Source organism: Sminthopsis crassicaudata, chromosome 3 (genome assembly GCF_048593235.1).
Source record: "Sminthopsis crassicaudata isolate SCR6 chromosome 3, ASM4859323v1, whole genome shotgun sequence".
Classification (NCBI taxonomy): Eukaryota; Metazoa; Chordata; class Mammalia; order Dasyuromorphia; family Dasyuridae; genus Sminthopsis; species Sminthopsis crassicaudata.
The window spans coordinates 226971922-226999019 of record NC_133619.1 but is presented as its reverse complement, the minus strand read 5'-3'; the positions used below and the strand labels follow the sequence as shown (position 1 = coordinate 226999019).

Genomic DNA, 27098 nt, shown 5'->3' with positions numbered 1-27098 from the left:
TTCTTTGTGATTTTTCCCTCCTTTGGATCTGATTTTTCTTGCACAGCATGATGAATATTGAAATATGTTTAGAAGAATTGCACATTTAACTTATATCAAATTACTTGCTCTCTTGAGGAGGGAAAAAATTTGGAACACATGGGTTTTGCAAAAGTAAATGCTAAAAACTATCTTTGCATGTATTTGGAAAAATAAAATGCTATTAAAATAATTTTTAAAAAGATAAAAAAAAACTACTAGAAATGCAATGACTCACTGTCACATGAAGAAGAATGTTTAATACGCCTTTTAAAAATGGGGTGGACCCACACACTGTCTGAGACTTTTCTACCTTCCAGCTCTAGAGTCCCCATACAACATTCACTGGAGAAAATATTGAAATAAATTATAAATAATATTTTCCAGACTATTCACATTTCTGTGACTAGAAAACATTTACTCTATATTCTGAAAGTAGCATTCTTAATATTTAAGAGATGGAAGGACAGCATTTTTCCTAGACATACAGAACCAGATGGTTTGTTAAAAATGACATCTTGTTTGAAGTCATTAGGCCTCCCTGGCACTTGTATCTGCCATCCCCCCCCCCAAAAAAAAAGAAAGAAAAAAAAAAGAAAGAAAATTACTATGCTTCATTTACTTTCAGCATCCCTTCCATCTGGGCCTTGCATGGGGCCTGTGCTATTCAATGCTATCTCCTCTATCCAAAGCAAGGAGAGAGTTCAAAGACAGAAGGATACTGAAGTACCAACAGCTCAGGAACAGAGGGTGGGTATGATATGAATTTTTTCATCACAAAGCTAAGATCGAGAATTTGGCTGAGGTTTGTAAAATCTTGGAAAAGAGTGTTCTGGGCCTTTTCTCCAATCCAGAATGATTATCTCTGCTGCAGAGAATCCAATTTAAATTCATTGTGTTTAATACAAAGCCAGAGTATAGAAGAAGCGGGCTCTTGACATGCAGTTACTATGGAAACAGGATATGATCCTCAAAGGTAGCCATGCAGCCAGGAAAAGAAAATGGCTGACCGTCTGAGAAACAAATAGCTCAGTGGAAATTGTTTAAAAATAAAGACTCAAAGAAAGGGCCTTTGTTACAATGCCTCCCCTAGCCAACTCCTTTTCATTAGAAAGGAAGGAAAAGTCTAAAACCGAATAAGCACCTGTAGGAGGATTTCTAACAAAGTCCCAAGCTAATTGATATTCTTAGAAAGAGGAAAGCTACTGGGATGGGACTTGAGGATTCACACTTTGAATGAAAGCAACTGGAGCTCAGAAAACAGGTATACAGATGTTAGAGTCACTTGCTTAGAGATGACAACTGAACACATGGGAGCCAACGAGGTCACCAAGTGAGAGGATGGAAGATGAATCACCAAGAGAGACTGAAAAGATTTCCTTTTGGGAAGGTGGTAGAATAAGCAGGGAAGAGCAACATTACAAAAACCCAGAGAAGAGAGGGAATCCAAGAGGAGAGTGATCAATAGTATCAAACATAGAAAAGAGGTCAAGAAAAATGTTCAGGGGAGTTGTGAGGCTCAAAATAGATAATGGATATAAAGCAGTTAACAAACCTTAAAATGCTATATAAATGCCAGTTATTTTTATTAATTGACAGTCATCAGGCTTCTAGTCAGGTTATTTCTTGAGCCTTGTACCGAACTCCTGGTGAGCTCAAACAAGGTTTATAAAATAATAAGTAGTCCTCCTGATAAATGTTTAATAAAAAAGATATGGGGCTGAGTGTGATGTATGTACACATTTTTAAATCTAATTTGCATTATTTGTACTTTCTTAAGTCTAGACAATCAACAAAGCAATAAATCAAGGCCTAAATTATAGTTTTCTGGGGTGTAAATCTTATGCTGAAAAATTTAACAATTGGTTGAGAGCTCCTCAGTTTTGCTCCAGTATATTTTACCATACTATCCATCCAAATCCCTCTTTCCTTCATTATGCTTGCCTTCTTCCCTGGAAGGTATTAAGTTCTTTTTCCAAAGGCTTAATGTTGCCCACTATCATTAAATAGAGATATTTATCCTGCCTTCATCCTTTAAATTTTTCTATGGAGCAGTGAATTATCCCTTTTGCCGTAAAAGTTCTGAATTTGAAGCGATTTACCCCTGGACTCACTTATCCGAGATTATACTCTCTGGAGGTGATATTGGAGGTAATATTTTGTTCTTTTATCACACCACCTTAGTAAATATCAATTTCTAAAAATTAATTAAATTTTGATGGCTAATTTATATTAACTGATAATCATTGGGAAAGTATACTGTTACTGGCTCTTGAGCAATAGAATTAGATGATGATACCCAAATCTTCTGGATTATCCCTGGAACTTATAGGGACAAAATAGCCAGCTTTTCTCTGGAGATCCAGTTTTCCAGTTTGAGAGGAGATTGGGAATAAGGCAAACATTTCTTTGATCATAATTCTCTACTTCTTTTACATAAGTCATTGTTTGTATTGTGTTTCGGCCTCCCATACATTACTCATCATTGTAGGCAGGGCCTGAGCATGGAAGGAAAAAAAGGGGCACACTTTCCCCTGACAATGTGATATTGTAGAAAGGACACTGAACTAATAAGACAGAAAAAACTGGGCTCTAGCCCTAAATTGTTCACCTATTAGACATTGGAATTACCTAAGTAATAGAAGTTTTTAGAGTTATAAAGGACCTCAGAAATTATCTAATATCAAAAATATTAATTCTACCACTTTCCAGCCATGAGTTCCAAACCATGCCTTTGTACTCTGGCCATCATTCTCATCCTCTGCCATTTCTTTTCCATGAAAACCTTAGATTCTGCCCCTAGAACCATTCTAGGTTGACTTCCACCATTTCTGAACTGAGCCTGTATCCTGGCCTGGCTATCATCCTCTTCGTTCCTGTTCCCTAATAACCTTGAACTTTGGAACCACTAGAGCTTCAAAAGAGAAGCTTTTTACTCTATCTTGCCCTCAAACAGGTTTCCTTTCACTTCTTGGGCATCATTTCCTCAAATTATGGCTTTTTGCTTACATCCCTCCCCTTTTTATGTATAATATAATATATAATATAAGGTCCCTACCATTTTATTATAGAATCACTTTAAAATATATTCTTTTAATATTCATATATGTTTTTGTTATTACTATGATCAATCACGCTTATCATTTTCATACTGTAGAATCTGTTCTGCATTCTTGTTGTGAATCCTGCCTGGTTAGAGTATATAACATTTATGATGTATTGCTGTGATCTCCTTGCTAATATTTTATTTAAATATTTAATATAAATCTAAGGTTCTTCTGGCTCGTGACATTTGTTTTGTTTTGAGGATGGGAGTCACTTTTGTAGCATTAGCCATGATATTATGATGTAGTTCAAAAAGTATTGAGTCTTGAGCCAGGAGACCTGGTTTGAGGTTTACCTCTGACATTTACTAGCTGTGTAAACTATAATTCCTGAGCCCTACCTTCCTTATTTATAAACTGAGAATACTAATGTCTCTACTGTCAGCTTCACAAGGGCTTTGCATTCTGTGATAAAGGCCTCATTTCTCAATTATATAGAGAACTGAGTCAAATTTATAAAAATACAAATCATTCTTCAATTGATAAATGGTCAAAAGACAAGAATAGTCAGTTTTTAAGATGAAAAAAAATTATGTATAGTCATATGAAAAATACTCTAAATCTCTACTGATTACAGAAATGCAAATTAAAACTCCTGAGGTACCAACTCATATTTATCAGATCGACTAATATGACAAAAGGGGAAAATGACAAATTTTGGAAGAAATATGGGTATATTGGGACACAAATGTAATGTTGGTGGAATTGTGAGTTATGTCCAAAGGGCTATAAGGCTGCATACTCTTGATCAGGCAATATCACTATTAGGCTTGCATCTCAAAATATTTTTTTCCCCAAAAGATTTTTTCTATACTGTACAAAAATATTTATATAGCTCTTTTTGTGGTGGCAAAGAATTGGAGATTGAGGGCACAACCATCACTTGGGAAATGGCTGAACAAGTTGTGATGATTGTGATGGAATACTATTGTGCTATAAGAAATGAAGAGCAGCATGCTTTCAGACAAGCCTGAACTTACATGAACTGATACAAAGTGAAGTGAGCAGAATCAGAAGAACATTGTACACAGTAACAACAATATCTTATGATAATCATCTATGAATGACTTAGCTATTCCCAGCAATACAAAGATCCAAGATAAATCCAAAGGACTTAAGACGAATAATGTTATCTGCTTTCAGAGAAAGAACTGATGGTATATATGAATCAAGACTGAAGCTACTTTTTTACTTTATCTTCCTTCTTTTTTGTTGTCTTTTATTTTTCACAACATGGTTAATATTGAAATATATTTTGTATAACTGTACATACATATACCTTTTGTCAAATTTCTCCTTTCAAGGGAAAGAAAGGAAAGAGAAAAATAATATAGAACTAAAAAAAATTTAAAATAATGTTTAAACATTTTACATGTAATTGGAGAAAATAAAATATTTAAAATTTAATATAAAATTTTTTTAAAGAAGAAAATCTTAAAATACTAAAAAAAAAAATATGAGGGATTGCTGTATTTTAGAGGCTAAGAAAATCAATCTCAAAGCAAGAAGACCTAATCTGTAATTTCATTTTCTCATATTGGCTTTTTGACACTAAGTAAATCCCTTAATAATGTTTGAGACATTAGTAAGTACTTAATAAATGCTTGCTGATTGACAGTTTCTCAGCACACTAGATAATCCTCGAAGACCTAAAATTGTCAAAAAGATATCAGCCTGCATTGGTAAAAGAATTCACCAAAGGTATGAAATCATAGGTATTTGTTTCCTGTTCCTTATAACTGTTTTCAGTATTCACTAAAGAAAACCTACTGGATTTTAGGCACAGATCCACTGAAGTCTTTGCCTTCCATCACTTCTATAGGTTCCAATTTTATGGCCTCCCTGCCTATCATGTCTCACTCCCAAGAAGCTCTTCCTAGTACCCTTCTAGGGACAGTGTAAAATACTAGAAAGAGTGATGGGTCTGGAGTTAAAGATTTGGGTTCAAATTCTGACTCTGCCTTTTCCTACCTGGGTGACCGCCACTATTCTAGCCTCTGTCTCCTCATTTGCAAAACAAAAGGATTGAATTTAAAGGTCCCTAAGGTCCCAACTAGCTCTGACTCAGTGCAACAGTAATCTAAATCCTTAATTAGCAGAGGCAGATGAATTCCATTTCCTCTGATTCTGTCCTTAGCAAATGAAAAAAAGCTCCCAATAAAGTTTTAATACACAGATAAAGCATCCACTTATTATTATAATGGCCATCACAGAGGGTAATAAACTGGTGTGATTTGTGCAATGTTAAGGGTGGCCTTTATTAGGTAAGAAGTAACGAATATACAGTGGTTATGAACTAGGGATCCTGAGCTGGAGAGGGCTGGGCTCATTCAGCCGAGAATTCCATTGGTTATCAAACTGTCCCAATTACTTAGCTCCTCTTTTCAATCTCGCTATTGGTCTCTTAGGGATGTGCAGCTGTTGGCACATAAAGTTACAAGAGCCCATTCAACTGAAAGATGTGGAGAGATAGATTGAAAGGATAACAAGCCCACCCTGTGTGGCCTTGTGACTTAAAGGGGGAAAAGAGTTATTTATGGGAGTGAAGAAAAAGCCAAATGGGAAACAAAATGGGCAGGACCCCTCATGCCTCCATCACAGAAGAAAGGAAAAAGTTAGGTGGGAATTTTTTTTTTTTTTTAATGGGGGAAACCTTGGCAAGGGAATTTGAAAAGCCAAGAAAAGGAAGGCAGGACACAATGAAAAAGAATTTTAAAAGGACAAACTGTCTTTGGAAAGCCCCTCTTCTATACGAAACTTTTTGTAAACCCTCTTAATTCATGTGTCAACTTTGTTTTCTTTATTTCCTATTAACCCTGTATAGAGCTTGTCTGTACAAATTTATTATTTTGTTGTTCCTCTTATCAGATTGTAAGCTCCTTGAGGGCTGGGGCTATCTTGTGCCTCTCTGTGTATTTTTTCGATTAATACAGTTTTTGGTACTGTGTTAAGCAGATGCTTAATAAATATCTAATGACTGACCAATTGGCAAAAGAAATAGTGGAAACAGCCACTAAGGATGAGCGAAGTTCCTAGTGAAGATATTATGCATAACTGATACAAAAAAGGCCCATGAAATCACAGATCTAAAGCTGGAAAGCACTTTAGAGGTCTCATCTATGTCAATCTCCTCTTTTTTACAGAAGAGAAAATAAAATGAAGATCAGTCAGGTTAAATAATTTGTCCTAAGTCATGTAAGTTGTTGAACAATTGATTTTTTTTTAACTGAAATGTAAACTTGATATTCACCTGTTAAGCTAATTAAAATAAGATAAGGTTTTTTGCTGCTATTGTTATAAAATCTGTGTCAATTGAGGAGTAGCACAGCTCATTTTTTTTTAAAAAATCATTCTTTATAGTGAAATAATGATCACAGAGCTTTGCTTATTTATTATGTGACTGATTCAAGTGCTTTCTTCACTTCTCTATGGTAACCCATAGAGAGGATATACACTGTTATGCACAAGATGAGAAAATTGATGTTCAGATAATCTAAGGATGCGTCTGAAGTCACAGCTAATAAATAGTGGGGCTACAACATGAGGTCTAATATGCTGCTTCTAAGACCAGTACGCTCCCCACAATCATATAATCATTCAATCGGAGATTTAGAGCTGGAAAGAATTTTCAGAGGTCATGTATTATCTAAGCCATGCTGCTGTCTGCTGCCTACAGTGCCTTTTTATGTCACAGTGAGTAGAATGATAAAATTTATTATTTTCAATTTATGTCAACTCTTCTAATGAGGAATTATACACACACATATATTTGTTTATATATGTATGTATATACATATGAATATTATATATATATTTTAAGGAGAATAATAGTGAAAAATTTATATGGTACTTTAAGGTTTGTAAATGCTTTACACATATTATCTCATTCACCCTGAGAGATAAGTCCTATTATTAATCTTATTTTATAGATGAGGAAACAGACAGATTACATGCCTTGCCCAAGATTACACAGCTAGTAAATGTCTGAGGCTGAATTGGAATTTGAATCTTTCTGACAACAGACCTAGAGTTCTATCCACTGAGCCACCTAGCTGCTTTCAGGCTGGTGTCAGACTAGGACACAGTGAAGTACAGGATAATGATTACTTTAAGAAAGAAAACATGTTTAAGAGAAATCTTAAAAGTAGATAGATGTAAAGATTCCTGCAGATTCTGAAAAGTAGGATTTTCAAGCTAGTTTTCTTGCAGTTCTGGTTGTTGATGCTAGATTGATAAATAGACAACAATTTAGGAACCATAGAGTCCAAAACTCCACCGATTCTTTTGTCAAGGACAAAAACTCCCCCAAACAACACAATGGAACTTGATCTCTCCGTCTCAGTTAATCACCTAAGTGGGCTTTCCTTGGGATTATCATTCTAAACTGATGCTTAAAAATGAGCCAACACCTTACCTTTGGGAGAGGTACAAAATGGGTCACTAAGAGAAATATCAGGTTGCCAACAGTCTTGTAAATATTTCATTTGGCAAGTATCTCACCAGCATCTCAGGGAAAGCCCACAATGGATTAGTCCGGGAATAAAGAAAACATCAGATATTGTGATATTAGTGTGACATCAAGCTCTAGACCAAACTCAATGTTCACAAGGACATATATCTACAATGTATATGTATATATGATATGTATGTAGACATGGGCAATAAGCTGGGCCAAAAACTGAATAGAAGGCAAGCTGAATGAATTGCATTTGGGAAACTACAAACATTTTCAGTAATCCCTTGAGAGAGCAAAGACTGTCTTACTTTTTGTATTTACAGGGCTCAACACAGTGCTTTATGCACAGTAAGTAAGCACTTAGTGAATACTTTTCCATTCATTCATTCAATCCCAAGTTGTTTGACACAAAAGCCCATCTTTTCAACATCACTTTTCAACATCAACAACATCCTACAGAGCTGCAAATTATTGAGCTTCATGTGGTCAGAGAATGTAAATTGTGGGTTACCAAAAGTGTCATGGAAAGAAATATCATGAGTGTAAGTAGATTAAAGCATGTTACTAATGATGGCTTATATACAAGATGTGAAAAGGAGATGGTCTAGTTTTGTGGGGCAAATGAGAATATATACATATATATGACCACATATGTAAATATATACATATACACACATATTTACATATATTGTTTTACGAATCCTAAAAGTGCTCTATGAACATCATCACTGATATCATCATTATCACCATTATTCAGCAAGAGATGATCAAGATGATAGGGATATAGTCTGAATATTACCACTGATATATCTCCCAATATTAAAAGACCTAAAAGACAGGCTCTCAATATTTTGTCTGATCATTTGCAAGAACATGAATAAAGAAGGAGTTTCAATCTGGGGCAGGAGAGGGAGCCCCCACACCAATGAAAGCAAAGGCCATTGAAAGACCAAGATGTTACAGCACATAGCATTCTTAAGTCTTAATATCTTGACTTGCAAATTAAGTAATCCATCTTCTTGAGTAGTTCTATTATTAGTATTATCATTTTAGGGGTTAGAATTAATATTGAAGATCAGGCTGTAATCTCTCTATTTGTAACTATCTGTGTCTATCTTTGTCTATTTCTATCTGTGTCTATCTATCTACCTGTCACTATATCCATTTGTCTGTGTCTCTTGTCTGTCTCTCATCTTTTGATCTGAGAGGAAGTTGGGAAGGTGTATGGAATAGGTGAGAGATATCTGTCCCAGGATTAATTTTTCCTGATGACCATGATGCTTTAGCTCCCTAAACCAGTAAATCACATGTCCAGTTCAATTTTTAAAAAAGTACATGCACACCCCCACATATTATAAGTGAGGATGCATCTTTATTCCAGAATTAAGACTGCGACACAATTACAGAACCACAATCCTTATATAAATTAAAAATAGAACTTAACAGCATTATTGTTTTATATAAAGAATAGTTATATGATAGTAATAATGATGGATGACAGTGATCCAAAATTCCAATTTCTAGTCTCCAAATGAGATACAAATTCATTTTCTGAAAAGGAGAATTCATGTAGCCTTCCAAGAATATAAAAAATGTACTGGTCTATACCTTAAAAAGCAAAGAAGCCTTCCCCCTCACCAACCCAACCCTTTTGACTAGCATTGTCTTCCAGATCTCTATCACACATGAAAATTAGTTTGGGGACACAGCCATCCACCACCTTTATCTAGTTGCAAGTAGTTTTACATTGCTCCCTTTCCACAATTTCTTCCAAGACTAAAAGAATACTAAAGGAAATCACTCCAAGGTCATGCTGAGAAGTAAATTCTTCAAAATTGACATTACTATTTCCCCCCCTCCCCCGGGCACAGCCAATGAAGTGCTCAAATTCCAAGTGTCTTCCCAGATTTACTAATAACATTGGGGAATACCTTGGTTCTAAACAAGCTGCTTTCTTCACAGGCAGAATGAATCAAAAGAGTGACCCACAAGCCATATCCACATTACCTTTGTTCCATGATAAAAATCATCCACACAGGTGGCATTCATGAAGGTCTGGTGGAAATGAGTGCTGGTATCTATGCCCCCAGGGATCACCAACTTTCCAGTTGCATCAATCACTTTGGCTCCGCCTGGGATCATGAGCTCTCTTCCCACTTGCTGAATGATGCCATTTTCGATATAAACATCAGCCTCAATAGTGCAGTCGTCATTTACCACCTTGCCTCCCTTGATGAGAATTCTCACACTGGCTGAATTGGCAAGCATTTTCCTAAGGAGAGAACACAACACATGTTAAAGCTCAGATCACTTCAGTTCCCATCATGGCCAAAATATTGTTCCAGTCCTGGAGTCCTGGGCAGAGAAGTCCACTGATCTTTTCCTTTTTAAAGACATTTTTGATGTGTCTTGTTTTTTCTTGATCATTTCTCGTTGTCATTGATCACTATCACATTGGTCATTGATCATCATCACTATCATATAACTATCTTTTTTATAAAACAATAATACTGTTAAATTCTATTTTTAGTTTATATGGATTGTGATACTGAAAACATTTAATATCTACTGAATGTAAATCATTTTATAATTCAAGATGGAGAGGAAGTTAGGAAGTACTGTACCTCAGAGCCAGAAGGACCCTGAGCGCAGAGATGGCCTTTGACATACACTGGTTGTATGATTCTGAAGCTCTTTGTTTAACTCTCTAAAAAAACAGTTGCAGATGTGGAGCTAACCTACACTGACATGAGGATTTAGTCATCAAGTGCTCCTTAGATCAGTGTAATTATATGACTTAATGGACAGAGCACAGTAATACTTGAGTTCAAATTGGGCCTCAGACACTTACTAGCTGTGGGACTCTAGGCAAGTCACTTAACTCTGTTACCATAATTTTCTCATCTGTAAAATGAACTGGAGAAGGAAGGGCAAAACCACTCTGATACCTTTGCCAAGAAAACCCCAAATGTGGTCATGAAGAGTTGGACACAAACAATTATAATAATGTCTTTTCAGCTATTCCCCTCCTCCTTTTATATATAGTAAATCTTAGAAGGTGATATAGATAGAATACCTTTCCAACAAAAAAAAAGAGCATTTCCTGGCATTTCTAGGACCAAGATGAAATTTTTAAATTCCATGGTATATGGCTGCATTTTATTATTCTATTATATTTTTGTAGTCATTGTTTATGCTATTTCCTTGATTCTGCACCAGTTCCTATGTATTCCCATGTATCTCTGAATTTTTTATATTACTTTTTTTACTTCTTGCTGAGACAATTGGGGCTAAATGACTTGCCCAGGGTCACACAGCTAGGCAGTGTTAAGTGTTTGAGGGCAAATTTGAACTCAGGTCCTCCTGACTTCAGGGCTGGTGCTCTATCCACTGCAGCACTTAACTGCCTTTTAATTTTTTTAAATAAGTATGCTATTCTTCTATAGCATTTGCATACCACAGCCTTTCCTGGATGTTTCTATTCTTTACTATTCTGTTTCTAGTTCTTTACTATTGCAAAAAGTTTTGCTATGAATATTGTCATACATGCATGGGATTTTTCTTTTTGTGTCTCACATACTTGACTTGGAAATGTGATACCTGGGGTCATGAACAGGAATGATTTCTTTTTCTTTTTCTTTCTTTTTCAAACTGTTTTCCAAGATGATTAGAGCAATTCATAAATTTACTAACACTGTGCTTATCTTCCTGTAGTCTTTCCCAAAATGGATTATTTCCAACTTTAAGGATGAAATTAAAAGTTATCATTGCTTTAATCTGCATTTCTAAGACTGGTGTGTTGTCTAACAATAAATGAGATATTTGTCTGAATAAGAAATTAAGATTTCATATTAGAATTATAAGCTCACTCAAATCTAACAGGCCTGAGCTTCTAAATTATAGGAACTTTACCTTTCCAAGAACTCTGCATATTCTTGACAATAGATACCAGGAACTAGCCATTCTTGGAAAATGCTTATGCTTAGGGCTGGGTGGCTTCCTCCCTGATCATATGCAATTAATAAGGACATATGTCAAGCCTCAGAGGTCTGGGATGAGTCAACATGAGTATGTCCCCAAAAATATATTGAGCTTTGTCACACAAACTGCACATGTTGCAAGTCTTGTCAAAAAACCTTATATAGCTAGTTTTGGCCGGGAGCCTTATTTGTTTGAAAACATATAAAAACCCGTGTTCTAAACCATAGTTGAGCTTCACCCGCGGGAAGGACGCTTTGCCCGGGAAAATCTTTTCCCAATTCAAGCTGTTGAGGCTGTAACGGGGCTCCCAGCCACTTGAGTTTTGAGGTTCTCTTGAATTGGTGATGTATTCTCTTCCTCTATCTGCTGTAATTGTCATATTGTTAATTGTTCTTATTTCTATCTGTTTTTTATGCAAATCTAAACTATCTATACCTTGTCCTATTTGATTAAAACCTTACTTTCATTTTCAATTGAGTCTGAGAGCGTCATTTATAGGAGTGAATCCGAACACATACAAATTTCTTAATACATTGTCCTATATCACAATGAATTTGTATCATATAACCACAATATTAAAATGCTTTACATGAGAGGTTCCTCCAGATGGCATTTTAGTTGTTTCACCGTGTGGCAATTTAAACATTTAGGACAAGCGTGGGAATCTTTAGTCTGTGGGCCAGACTGAACTTTTAACTTGACTTTGGCCCAGTGTGTGTTGGAGAGTTAAATTCTATTCACCAAAATGATTTATTTCCCTCTTAGTGTGGACTGCTATGATATATATTCAGAACAGAGTCTCTAGTGGAATAACTATGCAAATGCATCCATGTGAAGCATTCCCAGTTGTAAATTTACTCCTTCAATGCGAATCACAGTCCTTCTATAACTTAGCAGATAAATTTTAGGATGCTGATTTAATTTAATTTAGGCTCTGATTTGCCTGTGATCAATAATATCAGAGGCAAGATTTGAACCCAAGAATTTATAACTCCAATGTGAATTATTCTGAGTCAGTGTGACAGTGAATAGAGTGGTAGACTTGGAGTGAAAGGAAGCTTGAACTTAAATCCCACCATTAACATTTGCTAACTGATCCTAGACAAGCCATCCCTTCCTGAGATTCAGGCAAACCTCTGACTTATCAACTAAGTTAAAAACAGTTCATGATCAATCAGAATCAAAACAGATTATTGTATTGCTGCAGTTTTCTCTGAAGCAAATACCATCAAAATGTAAAATACCATCAAAAACCAGTTTATTTTCTATTAAGCTACATCCCAATCCCTTCCTCTCCCTTGCTTCTCAAGCTATGTAGCTCTCTTTCCCTTCTCCCTTTTCCCTCTTTTTACCTCCCCTCCTCTTCTTTCTCTTCCTCCTAACCTACTTGCTTTTCCCTCTCCATCCTTCTCCTTTTCTACAGTCCATTCTCAGGTACCCTCTTTCCTTAATTGACTATAATATGAAAGGACTTAAGTTTTTAAGATGTTTATTGTAGCTATGGAGTAAAATTTTATTTTCTGTTTTTAATTTTTAAAGCAGTTAAGCTGAACCTTTTCTCTCTAAAAGGATAGATTAGATTGCTTTTTTTGCAGTATGTAGGTCAATGTCTCTTTAGGGGATAAAAGACTCATCCTTATACATAAGTAGCAAACCACTTCAGCTTCATGGACTCCACACTGGTTTTTCTCTACTCGAAATAAATTTGAAATGTTGTTTCCATAGAATTCAAGGTTTTGGAATCTTAAGTGGTCATTTAGTCAATAATATCCCTGACAAATGGTCAGTCACCTAGCCTCTGATTTAACACTTCTAGCGTTAAGAGGCGTCTCCCAAATGGAGCCTTTACTCCATTGTTGAATAGTTTTAGTTGTTAAAAATTTCATATTTTAACTTAAAATATTTTTGTCTTTGACCTATAATTTCATCAAGGCAGGGAAATTAATGCAGTTTGGATGTAGTATGACCTCGAGGCACTGAGAGTTTAAGCAATTTGCTTAGAATTGCAGAGTACAGATTTAAGGCAGAATCTGAACCCAGATTTCCCTGATTCCTCTCTTCCTCTATCTCCAATTATCCTCATCAGAAATAAATTTTCAGGCTCTTTACCAGTCAATGAAGCCTATTAGATGCTTGAAACTATACTAAATGGGGGACATCAATAAATGTATGAAAAGACAGTCCCTGTTCTCAAGGAATTTACAATTTAATTCTCGTTGTTCAACCTCTGCTACCTACAATCTAATTTTTCAATATTTCTGTTATAGTGTGATGTCCATAATTGGATGTAATATTCTAGATGTGGTCTGACCACAGGAATTCAATAAGATTACTGTACTTCCCTATTCTCATGCAAAATGAGCTCTTTTTTATTATAGCTTTTTATTTACCAGATATATGCATGGGTAATTTTACACCATTGATAATTGCCAAACCTTTTGTTATAATTTCCCCCCACCCCAGATGGCAGGTTGACCAATACATGGTAAATATGTTAAAGTATAAATTAAATACAAAAAAAATGAGTTCTTTTGAAGAAATATTTCAAGGTGTCTGTGTTATAATTTTAATGTCTAGAATGAGACTTAATGTGTAAGTCCAGAGCCAGAAGGTTCATAAAACTATCTTCTACTACATGCAGTTCCTGGCCATTAAGATCATAGAGGGTACTGACACTAATTATTTTCATTTTAGACTTTTAAGGAATGAAGGCCGGTTCTTTCCCCCAAGATGACAGTTACCTTTATAATGCTTTCTTCCTAAAGGCTTAATATCAACCAAGAATGACCTAACTATGTGAGCTTTCCAAAAATAAAATGGGCTGTCCCCAGAGGTAGATTTCTATGGAAATCACCAAGCAGACTCTGTAGCACCACCTGTTCAGTGTGGTATCATGGATATCTGTTTAGGTTTTTTAGTTTCCTGTGGAGCAGAACATGTTATAGTGGATAGTGGAATACCTAGCTTTAAATTCTATTTCTGACACAAAACTCTTGAACCTCAGTTTCTTTATTTTCAAAACTGAAATAACAACCTCACAGAATTGTTGGGAAGCTCAAAGGAGACAATAGATTTTTAAAAAGCAATTGTCATTCTTAAATCAGCTGTTGCTGAGTGAAATGAGCAGAACCAGAAGATCACTATACACTTCAACAACAATACTGTATGAGGATGTATTCTGATGGAAATGGATACCTTCAACATAGAGAAGATCCAACTCGCTTCCAATTGATCAATGATGGACAGAAATAACTATACCCAGAGAAGGAACACTGGGAAGTGAATGTAAATTGTTAGCACTACTGTCTATCTACCCCGTTACTTATACCTTCGGAAGCTAATAATTAATGTGCAACAAGAAAATGGTATTTACACACATATATTGTATCTAGGTTATATTGTAACACATGTAAAATGTATGGGATTACCTGCCATCGGGGGGAGGGAGTGGAGGGAGGGAGGGGATAATTTGGAAAAATGAATTAAAAAAAAAGCAATTGTCATTTTAAAAAAAAGTCAGATATTACAGATATTATAATTTCAGCAATATTTAAGTACCTGAACAGTAGGGAATGGTTTGTTTTTTATCTTCCTAGCCCTAAAATCTAGGATAGTATTCAGCATAAGTAGGTGCTTAATAAATGTTAAAACTGAATTCCACTTTTGATATTTGAGGTCAATCAACAAGCATTTAAGTCCCTATTATGTCCTAGGCACTGGGCCAATCAATCACTGGGGTTAGTTATCAAGACAAATTCAAAGCAGTCCCTCCCCTTATGCAGTTTAATAATAGCTGAAAAATCTTTTTCCCCTTAACACTGTAGAAAAGTCTTGATTTCTAGGTCATCACACAGGCTGGAGGCCATTGTATTTAGACACTGGATTAAATAATTCTTATGTAGTTTCAATCCTTTAAGTTTCTCAACTGGGGCTAATGATGAGGATATGAAGAACAACTCACAGAGTGCTTTCCAATTAGCAACATTAAAAAAAGCCATTTATTCCCTGGCGGGATGACAGCTCCAAAGAAACATCTGATAGCAAACCCAGCTCTCTTTACACTTAGATAATATGATCCTATGGACTTCTGCTCCTCAGTATCATTCTTACCCCCAAGAGAAAAGAAGGGAGCTGGCCTACAGTATATATCAGTTTGGGGGAAAGGTTTGAGGACTGGCAAGGAAAAGAATCCCAACCTCAAGAGTCTTGGGAAGGAAGACAGTAGAGGGGAGACAAAAGAAAGGAGACTAGTAGCCAAAGCAATGGAAATTTCCACAGAAGGATGCAAAACACCTGTGGAGTCAGAAGAACCAAATTATTTGCTAAATTTGTGATAATGAAATAAAAAGAAATGTAATTTTACTGTACTGTCTCCATAATATGAGCCACAAAATTTCAAAATATCAGGAATCCTTGGAGATAAACAAAAGCTGTAAGACCGCACATAGCCTGAACCTTACTTTCAGATCATTGTAGAAAAACAATAATTTTTCTAATGTATTATTTATCACTACTCCTTTTGAGGATATGCCTTTGCCTAGTTTAGTACTTTTGCAGAAAATTTTATAAAACATGATGTAAACATTCTGGTTTTAAAAACTACCAAGAAGCTTACACAAGAAAATTCTGAAAGATGAACAAAGAACTAAATTATATGGCTGTGATAATAATAATACAAGACTCTCGACAATTCCCTTCTCTATATCAAAATGTATAGTTTTGCCAGTCTCTTTTTGTGGGTGATTGTTGAAAATGATATTGCTTTGGAAGATTTGTATGAACTGATGCACGGTGAAGTTAGCAGAACCAGGAGAACATTGTAAAGCCAAACGATTTTAAGATTTAAGAACTCTGGTTAATGCAATGACCCATTATGATTCCTGGGGATGGATGATAAATAAAGCTAAGCACCTACTGAGAAGTGATAAGCTCAATATACAGAAATGAATACAAATTTTTGTACATGGTCACTTTGAGAATTTGTTTTCTTTGACTATGCACTATGGTCAAGTGGGAGGAAGAGAAAAGATAAATGTTTGTTAATTGAAAATAAAAGTTAAAAACAGATGATCTTGCCTTCCTTTCCTTTTGGAGTTCATTAACAATTAATTATCTCAGTGCTTACCCTCAGGTTTTCCTTAATTCTATCAAAGAAAAAATGCTCCTAATACTCATGGGATGACTGTGTATAGTGACATTTTATACAACAGGATCCTGATATCTCTGAGTTGTCAGAATCTCTCAAGAGAAGCACTGCCCTAAAATAAAAACCTTAAACAATAATATGTGAATCTTGCTGCTCAACTCAATTGCTAAAATTTTTCCCCAAATCACAGAGAAGAGAAGGGATCTTAGTGGCCATTCAGTCTGGTCATAACTTAAGTGTTTATTGAAGTCTTGCTATGTCATCAGACACTGTGCTAAATTTTAGAGATATACAGAAAAGCAAAAAAAATATGGTTCCTGACCAAGAATCATATCCTAATGTGGATAACAATTTATAGAAAATATATGTAAAATATACAATGCAATAGGAAATACATTAGGAAAAACTTCCTGCAAAGATGGGATTTGACTTCACTCTTGAAGGAAATAGGAAAGCCAGGGAGTGGAAGTGAAGGGAGAGAACATTGCAAACATGGGGGATAGTCAGAGAAAAGGGAATGAGTCAGGAACTGGGAGTGTCAGGTATGAAGAAAAGGGAGAAGACGTGGGTTACTGATAGACGTGGGTTACTGCTAGACGTGGGCTACTTTAGCATTTGTGAAAGGTAAGATCATCAATCTATAATTTCAAAAAATCCCACTTTTTCTTAGCAAAGATACTGGAATGGCTTTCCAATTCCTTCTCCAGCTCATTTTATAGATGAGGAAATGGCAGCAAATGGGGTTAAGTCACACAGCTAGTAAGTATATGAGACCAGATTTGAATTCACGAAGATAAGTCTTTCTGATTTCAGGCCCAACACTCTATCCACTGATAGACCCAATAGCCCTTAGTATCAGAGCAGAGATTCAGATTCAGGTCCTATGACTATGACTTCCAATTGCAGTGTTCTTTCCACTAGACTGTGAGGTCTGCTACCTTCTAATAAATCAATCAATTGATAATCCATAAGCATTTATTATAAAGTGCTTTCGAAAGTTTTTTCTCAAAAGTCCCTTCCAGTTTAAGATCTATAAACCTATAAGCCTTTGAAAGAGAAAATACTTAGGGATCCCTGGGAGTATCTGTCTTTTTCTTTTCATCCAGGGTTATACCTTGCACAAAGTATTACTTAATAAATCCTTAGATTTGGAGGGAGTTATCAAAATATATTTAAAAGAGGACCCAGGTGATCTGAATGTCATGGAATACCACTGTGCAATAAGAAATGATGAGTAGAAAGATCTCAGAAAAATCTGAAAAGATTTGTATGCATTGATACAAAATGAAATGAGCAGAACTGGAAAAACATTGTATACAGTCTGAGTGACACTGTGTGATGATCAATTATGAGTGACTGAGTTTTCCTCAGCCATAAAATGATCCAAGACAAGTTAAAGGACTCAGGCTGGAAAATGCTATCCACATCCAGATAAAGAACTGATGAACTCTGAATGCAGACAGAAGCATACTTTTTTCACTTTATTCTCTTTGTTTTGTTGTTTTTGTTTTCCTTTTGCTTTGTGTCTTTTTTTCACAATTAACTAATACAAAAATGTTTTATGTGATGGACTATTTATAACATATCAAACTGCCTACCATTTAAGAAGGGAGAAGGGAAGAGAAAGGAAAAGAAAATTTGGAACTCGAAGTATAGTAAAAATGAATGCTAAAAATTGTCTTGACATATAATTGGGGAAAAAATAAAATACCATTTAAAAAAAAGAGAGGACCTAGAAAAGAAAGCCAACAGACTACTAGAAGCAGTAGAGTGGAAGAGGACAACACGGGAAATGGTGGGATACAATGGGGGAAAAACCCTAAAAAAATTATCCCTAGAATCAAGAGGACTGAAATTCAAATTCCACTCATGATCTTTCATATTTGTGTGATCTTGGACAAGTTATTTCCTCAGTGTCCTTATCTGTAAAATGAGATGATTTTCATGGTCCCTTCCAGCTCTAAATCTCCAATCCTATTCACAGGGGAAATGCAAAGAGTATAGAAAGAGAAAAACTAGAAAATGAGGAGCACTAAGTGACAAATGCCAGCATTTGTAATACAAAACAATTCTCTAACTTCACATTTTTCCTTCCTTAACCCTTGAGCTTCATAGCCTCTCTATTTATGCTCTTCCCAAATCAGGACTTTTTGTGATGATTTTAGGAGGAGGTTATGAATGAGTTGGAAGGGATCCAGAAACATATGGGTCCTTCACAGCACTAAATCCCTTCTTTAGATCTCAGCCCAACCATCTGTCTCATTTTGCTGATAACTTTCAATTTATTGGTTTCTGTGCCATGAACCATGAAGGCACACAAATCCTGAAATCTTCTCTCCCAGAAGTGTGGATAAGAACATATTTATTTTTCCTTTTGATGTAAGAAACAGGATCCAGGCCTTTTTAAAAATTTTATAGGGGTAGAGTTTCTAGTAGTTATTTCCTTGGTTCCAAGGTGAATTCTTTTATCCTAAAGCATATACTAGATGAAAAGAATCATTTTAGAGGGTCTTGAAAGACCAGAAAATACAATGAAAAGAGTGCTGTACTTGGAATCTGATTAACTTCTATTTCAGTCACTATGTAATCTTGGGCATGTTAATTAACCTCTCTAGGTCTCACATCCTCATCTGTAAAATGAGAGGACTTAAGACTAGATGGCTTCTAAGGCACCTTCCAACTCTAAATCTATGAACTTGTGAGAATGGAAATCACAAACTTAAGAACAGATCAGTGAACTATTCAGTGCTAAAAAAATTAATTTGTACATCAATTATATATTATACAAAATGGGATTTTAAAAATTCATTTCCATTATCTTCCAAAAATAGCCCTTTGGTTTCAAATAATGTCAAAGATTTATTGTATATATTATTAGTTTCAAGGTTTGGCAACTGATTAATAAGAGTCATGAACATTTGACTATGTGCCCAAGGCTGGTTCAGTTTTTACCAGGTGTTTTGGGTTTCAATAAAAGGCTGATTCTGACCCGAGCAGGTCCAAAGGGTACTTTTGCTTCACATTATGGTGTCCAAAAAGGCTGCACTGCCTTCCTATCATCATTCCAAGGCTAGAATCATGGAGGGAGAGAGGGTAAGTTACACGGTTTTCCAAGAACCTAGAGTAATCCTGCTTATAACATGAAGAACTGAGTCAGTCATTTGTTCCTGGGGTCTTTCCCAGGCTATGCCCTTGAAGAGATTCCAAAACAGAATTACTCACTAGAATACTAGAAAGGAAAGTTCAGAAAAAAACCAAGGGACTTGGTCACCTTGGGTATAGCAACATCTATACAATTCAGCCAGCACCAGACTGATTTTAGACTGACAGTAGAGTCTGATACAAAGCTTTAAGTTCTTCTTATACCATAGTCCTGCTACATAATGGCTTAAGGAATTTCAACATTAGAGAAGTGATCTGACATCAAAGAACTCGGTAATCTTTGAAATCAAGATTCCTTTAGTTCATCTAGAAATCAATCAACCAATAAGCTTTTATTGGATTCTTAGTAGGAGTCAGGCACTGTGCTATAGGTACTGGGAAACAAAAACAAAAAGTAAAACAATCCATACTATCAAGGAACTTCCATTCTAATGGGGGAGACAACATTTACATGGATACACATGCACGTGTTTGTGGGAAAAACAGGAAAGGCCTCCTGCTGAAGGTAGTGCTTAAGCTAAATATTGAAGGAAACCCAAGGATTCCAACAGATGGACATGGGGGAAGAGTACACTCAAGTATGGGGAACAGTTAGGACAAAGGCATGGACATGGAAGGTGGAAGGTTGAGTGTAAAAAAAATCAAGATCTCCAGTTTGTGGAAAATGAACAGATGTCCATCAACTGGAGAATGGTTGGGTAAATTGTGGTATATGAATGTTATGGAATATTATTTATTGCTCTGTAAGAAATGACCAACAGGAGGAATACAGAGAGGTTTGGAGAGACTTACATCAACTGATGCTGAGTGAAATGAGCAGAACCAGGAAATCATACACTTCAACAATGATACTGTATGAGGATGTATTCTGATGGAAGTGGATATCTTCAACATAGAGAAGAGCTAATCCAATTCCAATTGATCAATGATGGACAGAATCAGCTACACCCAGAAAAGGATCACTGGGAAATGAGTGTAAACTGTGAGCATTTTTTTTATTTGTTTATTTTTTGTTTTTCTTCCCAGATTATTTTTACTTTCCGAATACAATTCTTCTTTTGCAACAACAATAACAACAAAATTCAGTTCTGCACATATATATTGTACCTAGGATATACTATAAGATATTTAATATGTATGGGAATACCTGCCATCTAGGGGAGGGGTTGGAGGGGAGGAGGGGAAAAATTCGGAACAGAAGGGAGTACAAGGGATAATGTTGTAAAAAAAATTACCTATGCATATGTACTGTCAAAAAAAAATGTTATAATTATAAAATTAATTAAAAAAAAAGATCTCCAGTTTGGCTGGATCAAAGTGTGTACAGAGGGGAGAAATATGTATTGTAAGGCTCAAAAGGTAGGATGGGACAAAATTATAAAGAACTTTAAATGCTACACAGAGAAGTTTATATTCAATACTAGGATTAATAGAAAACCACGAATAAGAGGCTGAAGTGGTCAGAGATGTGCTTTAGAAAAATCGAGTGGGGAAGCCTTGGGTTAGGAAGACCGATTAAGTCTACCTGCCTATTACCAAACCTATCTCCCACAAAAGAAGTGAAGTAGGCTTGAAGAAGAGGTGTAGCTATTTGAGTAGAGAGAAGGAGATGCATGTGAGAGATGCCACAAGGCTGAAACTATAAGATAAATTGATGAGTTATGAAAGTGACAGCGAAGAGCCTTTAAAATTAGGAATCTGGATGACTGGAAGTGTTGTAGTGCAATTAGCAAAGTATAGAAGAGGGATGTGTTCAGGGCAAAGATAACAAGCTCTATTTTAAACATGTCAAGTTTGAGATTCTTGCAGAACATTGAGTACAAAATGTCTAAAAGGCAATTGATGATGTAGAACTGAAACTTGTGAAGGAGCCTATAACTGAATATATAAATATCTGTGAGTTAGATGCTCAAAAAAAGGTGATTAAATTCATAACTGTCAGACTGTCACATAAACCAAAAGGAAATAGTAAAAGTAAAAAAAAATTTCAAAGAAAGTATGACAAGTTATCTAACTTAAGCAAAGTTATCCCTAGATCATTTAAGAATGAAAATAGAAGGAAAACTACAGGCAGGAGGAAAACTGAAAAGAATTTCAAAAACTTTTAATAAACTTTTTTTTACATTAAGTTCAGTGGAACCACTACCTTGGACACTAATATTAAAGTCTTAGAAGTGCTTAGAAATGACATTAGTAGGTGCCTAATAAATGTCTCCTGATTGAAAACTCTTTGTTAACAAAACAAAACAAAAACTTCATCAACTGAAACACTTCTCTTCCTAATTAAACAAAATGCGTTTTTGTAGCTCCCATATCTGGGTCACAGTGAGCACCTAGTAAGTATTTGTTGACTTTATTGTTTCACTGGACTATTCTTATATAGAAATTTTACAGGAAAAGTAGTAGTCACTTCTATTTCAGGAGATTCCTATGAAACTCTTACAAGTTTCCAAGCAAAGGGAAAAGGACCCACATGTGCAAAAATGTTTGTAGCAGCTCTTTTGTGGTAGCAAAGAATTGGAAAAGGAGTAGATGCCCACGAATTGGGGAATGGCTGAACAAGTTGTGGTACGTGAAGGTAATGGAATATTATTGTTCTAAAAAATGATGAACCAGCCGATTTTAGAAAGGCATGGAAAGATTTACATGAATTGATGATGAGTAAAACAAGCAGAACCAGGAATATATTGAACACAATAATAGCAAGAATGTGCAATGATCAACTATGAAAGGCTTGATTCTTCTCAGTGGTCAGTGATCTAAAGCAATCCCAAAAGACTTTAGATAGAAAATACCATCTGCATCCAGAAAAACTACTAAGGAGACTGAATGTAAATCATGTCATGCCATGTTTACTTCTTTTTTCTGTGTGTGTTTTTTTTTTATCTCTTCCATGGGTTTTTTCCCTTTTGTTCTGATTTTTCTCTCCCAACATGATTCATAAAGTAATGTGTGTTAAAAACAAATAATTTTTTTTAAAAAGAAATTTCCAGACAAAATGATAAATGTTAAAGAAGATATGGAAAAACTGGGACACTAATGCACTGTTGGTGGACTTCTAAACTTGTTCCAATTATTCTGGAACTAGGCCAAAAAGCCTATAAAACTGTGCAAAACTTTTGACTCAAAAATACCATTGTTACTCTGTATTTCGAAGAGATTATCTTAAAAAGGGAAATGATTTATATATAAAAAATATTTATAACAGTTCTTTTTGTGGTGGCAAAGAAATGGAAATTGAGGGTATGCTAATCAGTTGGAGAATGGCTGAACAAATTATTGTATATGATTGTGATGGAATATTAATATACTATAAGAAATGATGAACAGAATGGTTTCAGAAAAACCTTGGAATACTTATATGATGCAAAGTAAACTGAGCAGAAGTAGGAAAACACAGTACACAGTAATTGCAATATTGTGCAATAATGTACAAGGATCAAATATGAATGCTTTAGCCAATGATCTAAGACAATTCTGAAGGATTTATGATAAAAAAATGCTATCAACCTTCAGGAAGAATACTAAAGAATGCAAGTGCAGATTGGTGCATAATATTTCACCATTTTTATTACTTTTTTGCAACATGGCTAATAAAATAATATGTTTTACATTATTTCACATGTCTAATTGGTATCACATGTCTTGCCTTCTCAATGGATGGGAGAGTAAAAGAGTTTTTCAAAAAAATGAATATTAAAAATAAGTTAAAAATAAATCTCTCTCTCTCTCTCTCTCTCTCTCTCTCTCTCTCACACACACTCTCTCTCTCTCACTCACACACACACATACACACACACACACACACACACACATTTCCAGGCAGTCTATCAGGGAGGCAACAACAGCACAATGTGTTTTGTCTGCCTCTCTTAAATACTCTCTGCACATGCCTCTTCCAGGAGGGCACAATTAGAAAAGCCACACGATTCCATATGGCTGCTAGCTGACATCAGCTTAGCTGACAGACTTTGGCTTGGCAAAAGGCGTTGATGGACACTGTGTCATGAATGGTGCTAATGTAGTCAATATTTTTGCCACATGCAAAGAAAAGGATGTGTGCACTTTTCAAATACCCATATGGACACATGTAGAATCAAGAGAAAAATTAAAACCTCTTTGATGTGATGTGATGGCTTTGGGGTGAAATGAAGGTCTCTACACTGGTCTCAAGATATTAAAATAACCAAAGGAAGGCCTCTGATGCACTGAGGACATCTTCTGTGTCGCCTTTATGGAAAGACATGAACAAGAATTACATAGAATTAAAAAAGGTAAAAGGCATATCTATTCCACTGAAGTCAAGAATCTGTCAAAGAATGAAGTGTCTGGGGTACCAGTTGTTCTGTCATGCAGGACAATTGCCAAGGAGTAAAAGAAATCAACTTCTGTCAGCACACACACATTCTATATAACATGAGTCTAAGAACATAACCATTCCCTATTCTGCTTTATTACTGGATTATTATCCACATCCTATTCCCTCCAATTAACTTTTGCTTCCAGTACCAAGGAATGGAGTCTGTCAAAGGCTCTGACCTTTAATTTTACTGCTTTCCCCCTATTTTCTCTTTACTGGAAGTAGCCCTTTCAGTTATCACCCCAGTGAGATACGATAGATCCCCATTTAGAACTAAACTTATTACAGTGCTAGAGAATGTTGGGATATTAACTCCATTCTGTTGATAGATGGAAGAGTATGAATATACCCAGCTCCCTGACTGTGTCCCCTGAGGTTGGCCCTTTGATTCTCTTCCTTTTATATTTTGGTAACGTCATCAATTCCAGTGGATTCAATTATCCTCTCTATGCAGATGACTCTCAGATCTATCCAGCCAGCCTTAATCTCTTCTCCTGAGCTCCAACCCCATTTTGTCAGCTGCCAATTTGGACAGCTCGACAGGCATCTTAAACTCAACATGCACAAAATAGGACTCATCTATGCTTCCAAAATATCCTTTTTATAGGGGGTGCTACTATCTTCCCAGGCACCCAGATTCATAACCTCAGAAAAATCCTCTCTTCTTCTCTCCTCTTTATCCCTTCCCCACAAATATCCAATGAGCTAGTAAGTCTTTGTTGATTCTACTTCCACATCTCTCACATCTGCCCCCCCCTTTTTTTTTACCACCTATCAACCTAGTTCAAGGTTGTATCACTTTCTAGCTAGATTATATTGCAATATTTCTAATCTCTTCCTCTCTCTAACTCATCCTCCATATAGCAGTCAAAATAATCTTGCTCCGAGTCATACCTATAGCAAGTATTTGAGGCCAGATTTAAACTCATCTTTTGGACTCCAGGCCAGGTGCTGTATCCACTAAACCACCTAGCTGCCCAGAGGTTACATTTCTAGCCCATCATGCATTTGATATTCCAGTTAAACCAGATTGACTTATTCCCAAATATGACATTCCAGCTAAATCAGATTGACTTTCCCCCAAATATGACACTCCAAAATGGAAAATAAAAGGCAATTATTGAAGGCCTCAAAAGTACTTTTTCCTGAAATATATGAGTATTTCTGCCAAAAGTGTTTTACTAGACAAAAAACTTTGAAATATTTAGGAAATTCAATGATCAGTCCAGAGGACTGATGATAAAATACTTCCTGACAGAGAAGTAATGGGGGCTCTCAGGGCGCAGAATGAGATAATTTTTTTCCTTGAAATTTTAAATATGGGAATTAATTTATCTTGACTATGTGTATGTTACAAGAGTTTTGTTTTCCTTTTTCTAAAGGGAAGGAGAGGAAGAGAAATAAATTTTTGTTCATTAGAAAAAAAAATTTCCAGTGTTTTACCAATATGGTCTTAAATCAGAAAATCTGGAAATGAGCCTTGGCTATGACATAACTTACTGTGTAACAATGAAGTAATTTACCATCTGAGACTGTTTCTTCATCTATAAGATACAGATAATAAAATTCACACCATCTGCCTCACTAGTTTGTAGTGAGGAAAGTGCTTTGTAAACCTTAGAACAGTAGATAAAGGTAAGGTGCTACTGTTGTTGTTTATTTAACTCTCCAGAGAGCTAGATAAAATGGTAAAGTGATAAAATATGCTTCTGGAACTACTACTAATTCCCATCCCTCCCAGTGATGCTTTTTGTCTTCCTTTTCTTATCTCCAACAGTCTGATTCTCTGCAGTAGAAGGGCTGGGGAAGGACTTACCACCAAAACGGAAAGGAGAGTAAAAGAAGACCTGGGATTTGGCCTAGGGGGAAAAAAATCTCTTTTCTTTAACTACTGGATAATTGTAAAGTATGGGATAGCTCTCTGGAGGCCTTGGGGTCAGCCAGAATCAGGATGAATTAAAGTCCTTGGTCTTTAGGGGGAGAAGTCTCTCTCCTCCTAGTCCGCTGCCAGGTGCCTCTGGCCTCCCTCCCTCTGCCCTCCAACCCTTGCCCTATCATTTTCTTAACATCAAACATTTAGCAAGCACCAACAGTAAGAAGAGCCATTTATCCAAACATATGCTAATAGAGTCATTATTAAGTTCTGGGTTGTCTGATTCAAGCATACCTTTTTAGAGCTTCAGCCCTCTACAGGTAATAGTGACAGAACACTAGCCAGAGATGGGGGAGAAATAGATCACCTGGCTGAAAGATCAGAACAGGTATTTTGCATGAGAGCTTAGTTTATAATTTAGCAAACAGGAAATTGCTGGATTCCCTATATAATCTGAGTATGTATTTTCTAGCCTTCCATCAGACAAAATTTAAAATCTGTAGTTCATATAGATGCTATATATAGTCTTCTACCAGACAAAATTTTAAATCTGTAGTTCATATAGATGCTATATACAAAAGAAGCCACATTATCACTAGCCAATCTGCAACCATAAAACTCATACAGCTCCTAACATAAAAAGTCTTATATAGTACAAGCACAATAAGTGTTTTGAAGATGAATGGATGAATGAATAAATGAATGCTCTGTTTCCAATTCCAAATATACAAAGAAATGGAACATCTAATATGCTAATTGACCATTTTTAGGTCATTCAGGCAAAGTGAACTCATACACTAGACTCAAATTTCAGTACCAAAAGGCCTACATTTTTAGAAGGACTGGATTATCTTATTTTGTTGGAAGGAGGTCATCAACATGTGGTAAATGATGGTCTTTCCATTGACATTCTCAAAAGACTGATTAAACCACTTCACCCTCATGCTCAACAAATTTTAGTTCTTTCAGATAAAATAAAAACTATTCTTTTTTGCCAC

At 35.7% G+C, this 27098-nt stretch overlaps 1 protein-coding gene across 3 annotated transcripts in view; it reads right to left on the bottom strand.

Annotated features, from left to right (window-relative positions):
- The window catches only part of DPYSL5 (dihydropyrimidinase like 5), a 107015-nt gene that overhangs the window by 46798 nt on the left and 33119 nt on the right, over positions 1–27098 (bottom strand). For all 3 annotated transcript variants that reach the window (XM_074300127.1, XM_074300126.1, XM_074300128.1), the window contains exon 2: positions 9586–9850. In XM_074300127.1, the coding sequence (XP_074156228.1) occupies positions 9586–9846 (261 nt within the window). In that variant the 5' untranslated portion in view covers positions 9847–9850. The remainder of the gene's footprint in view (positions 1–9585; positions 9851–27098) is intronic.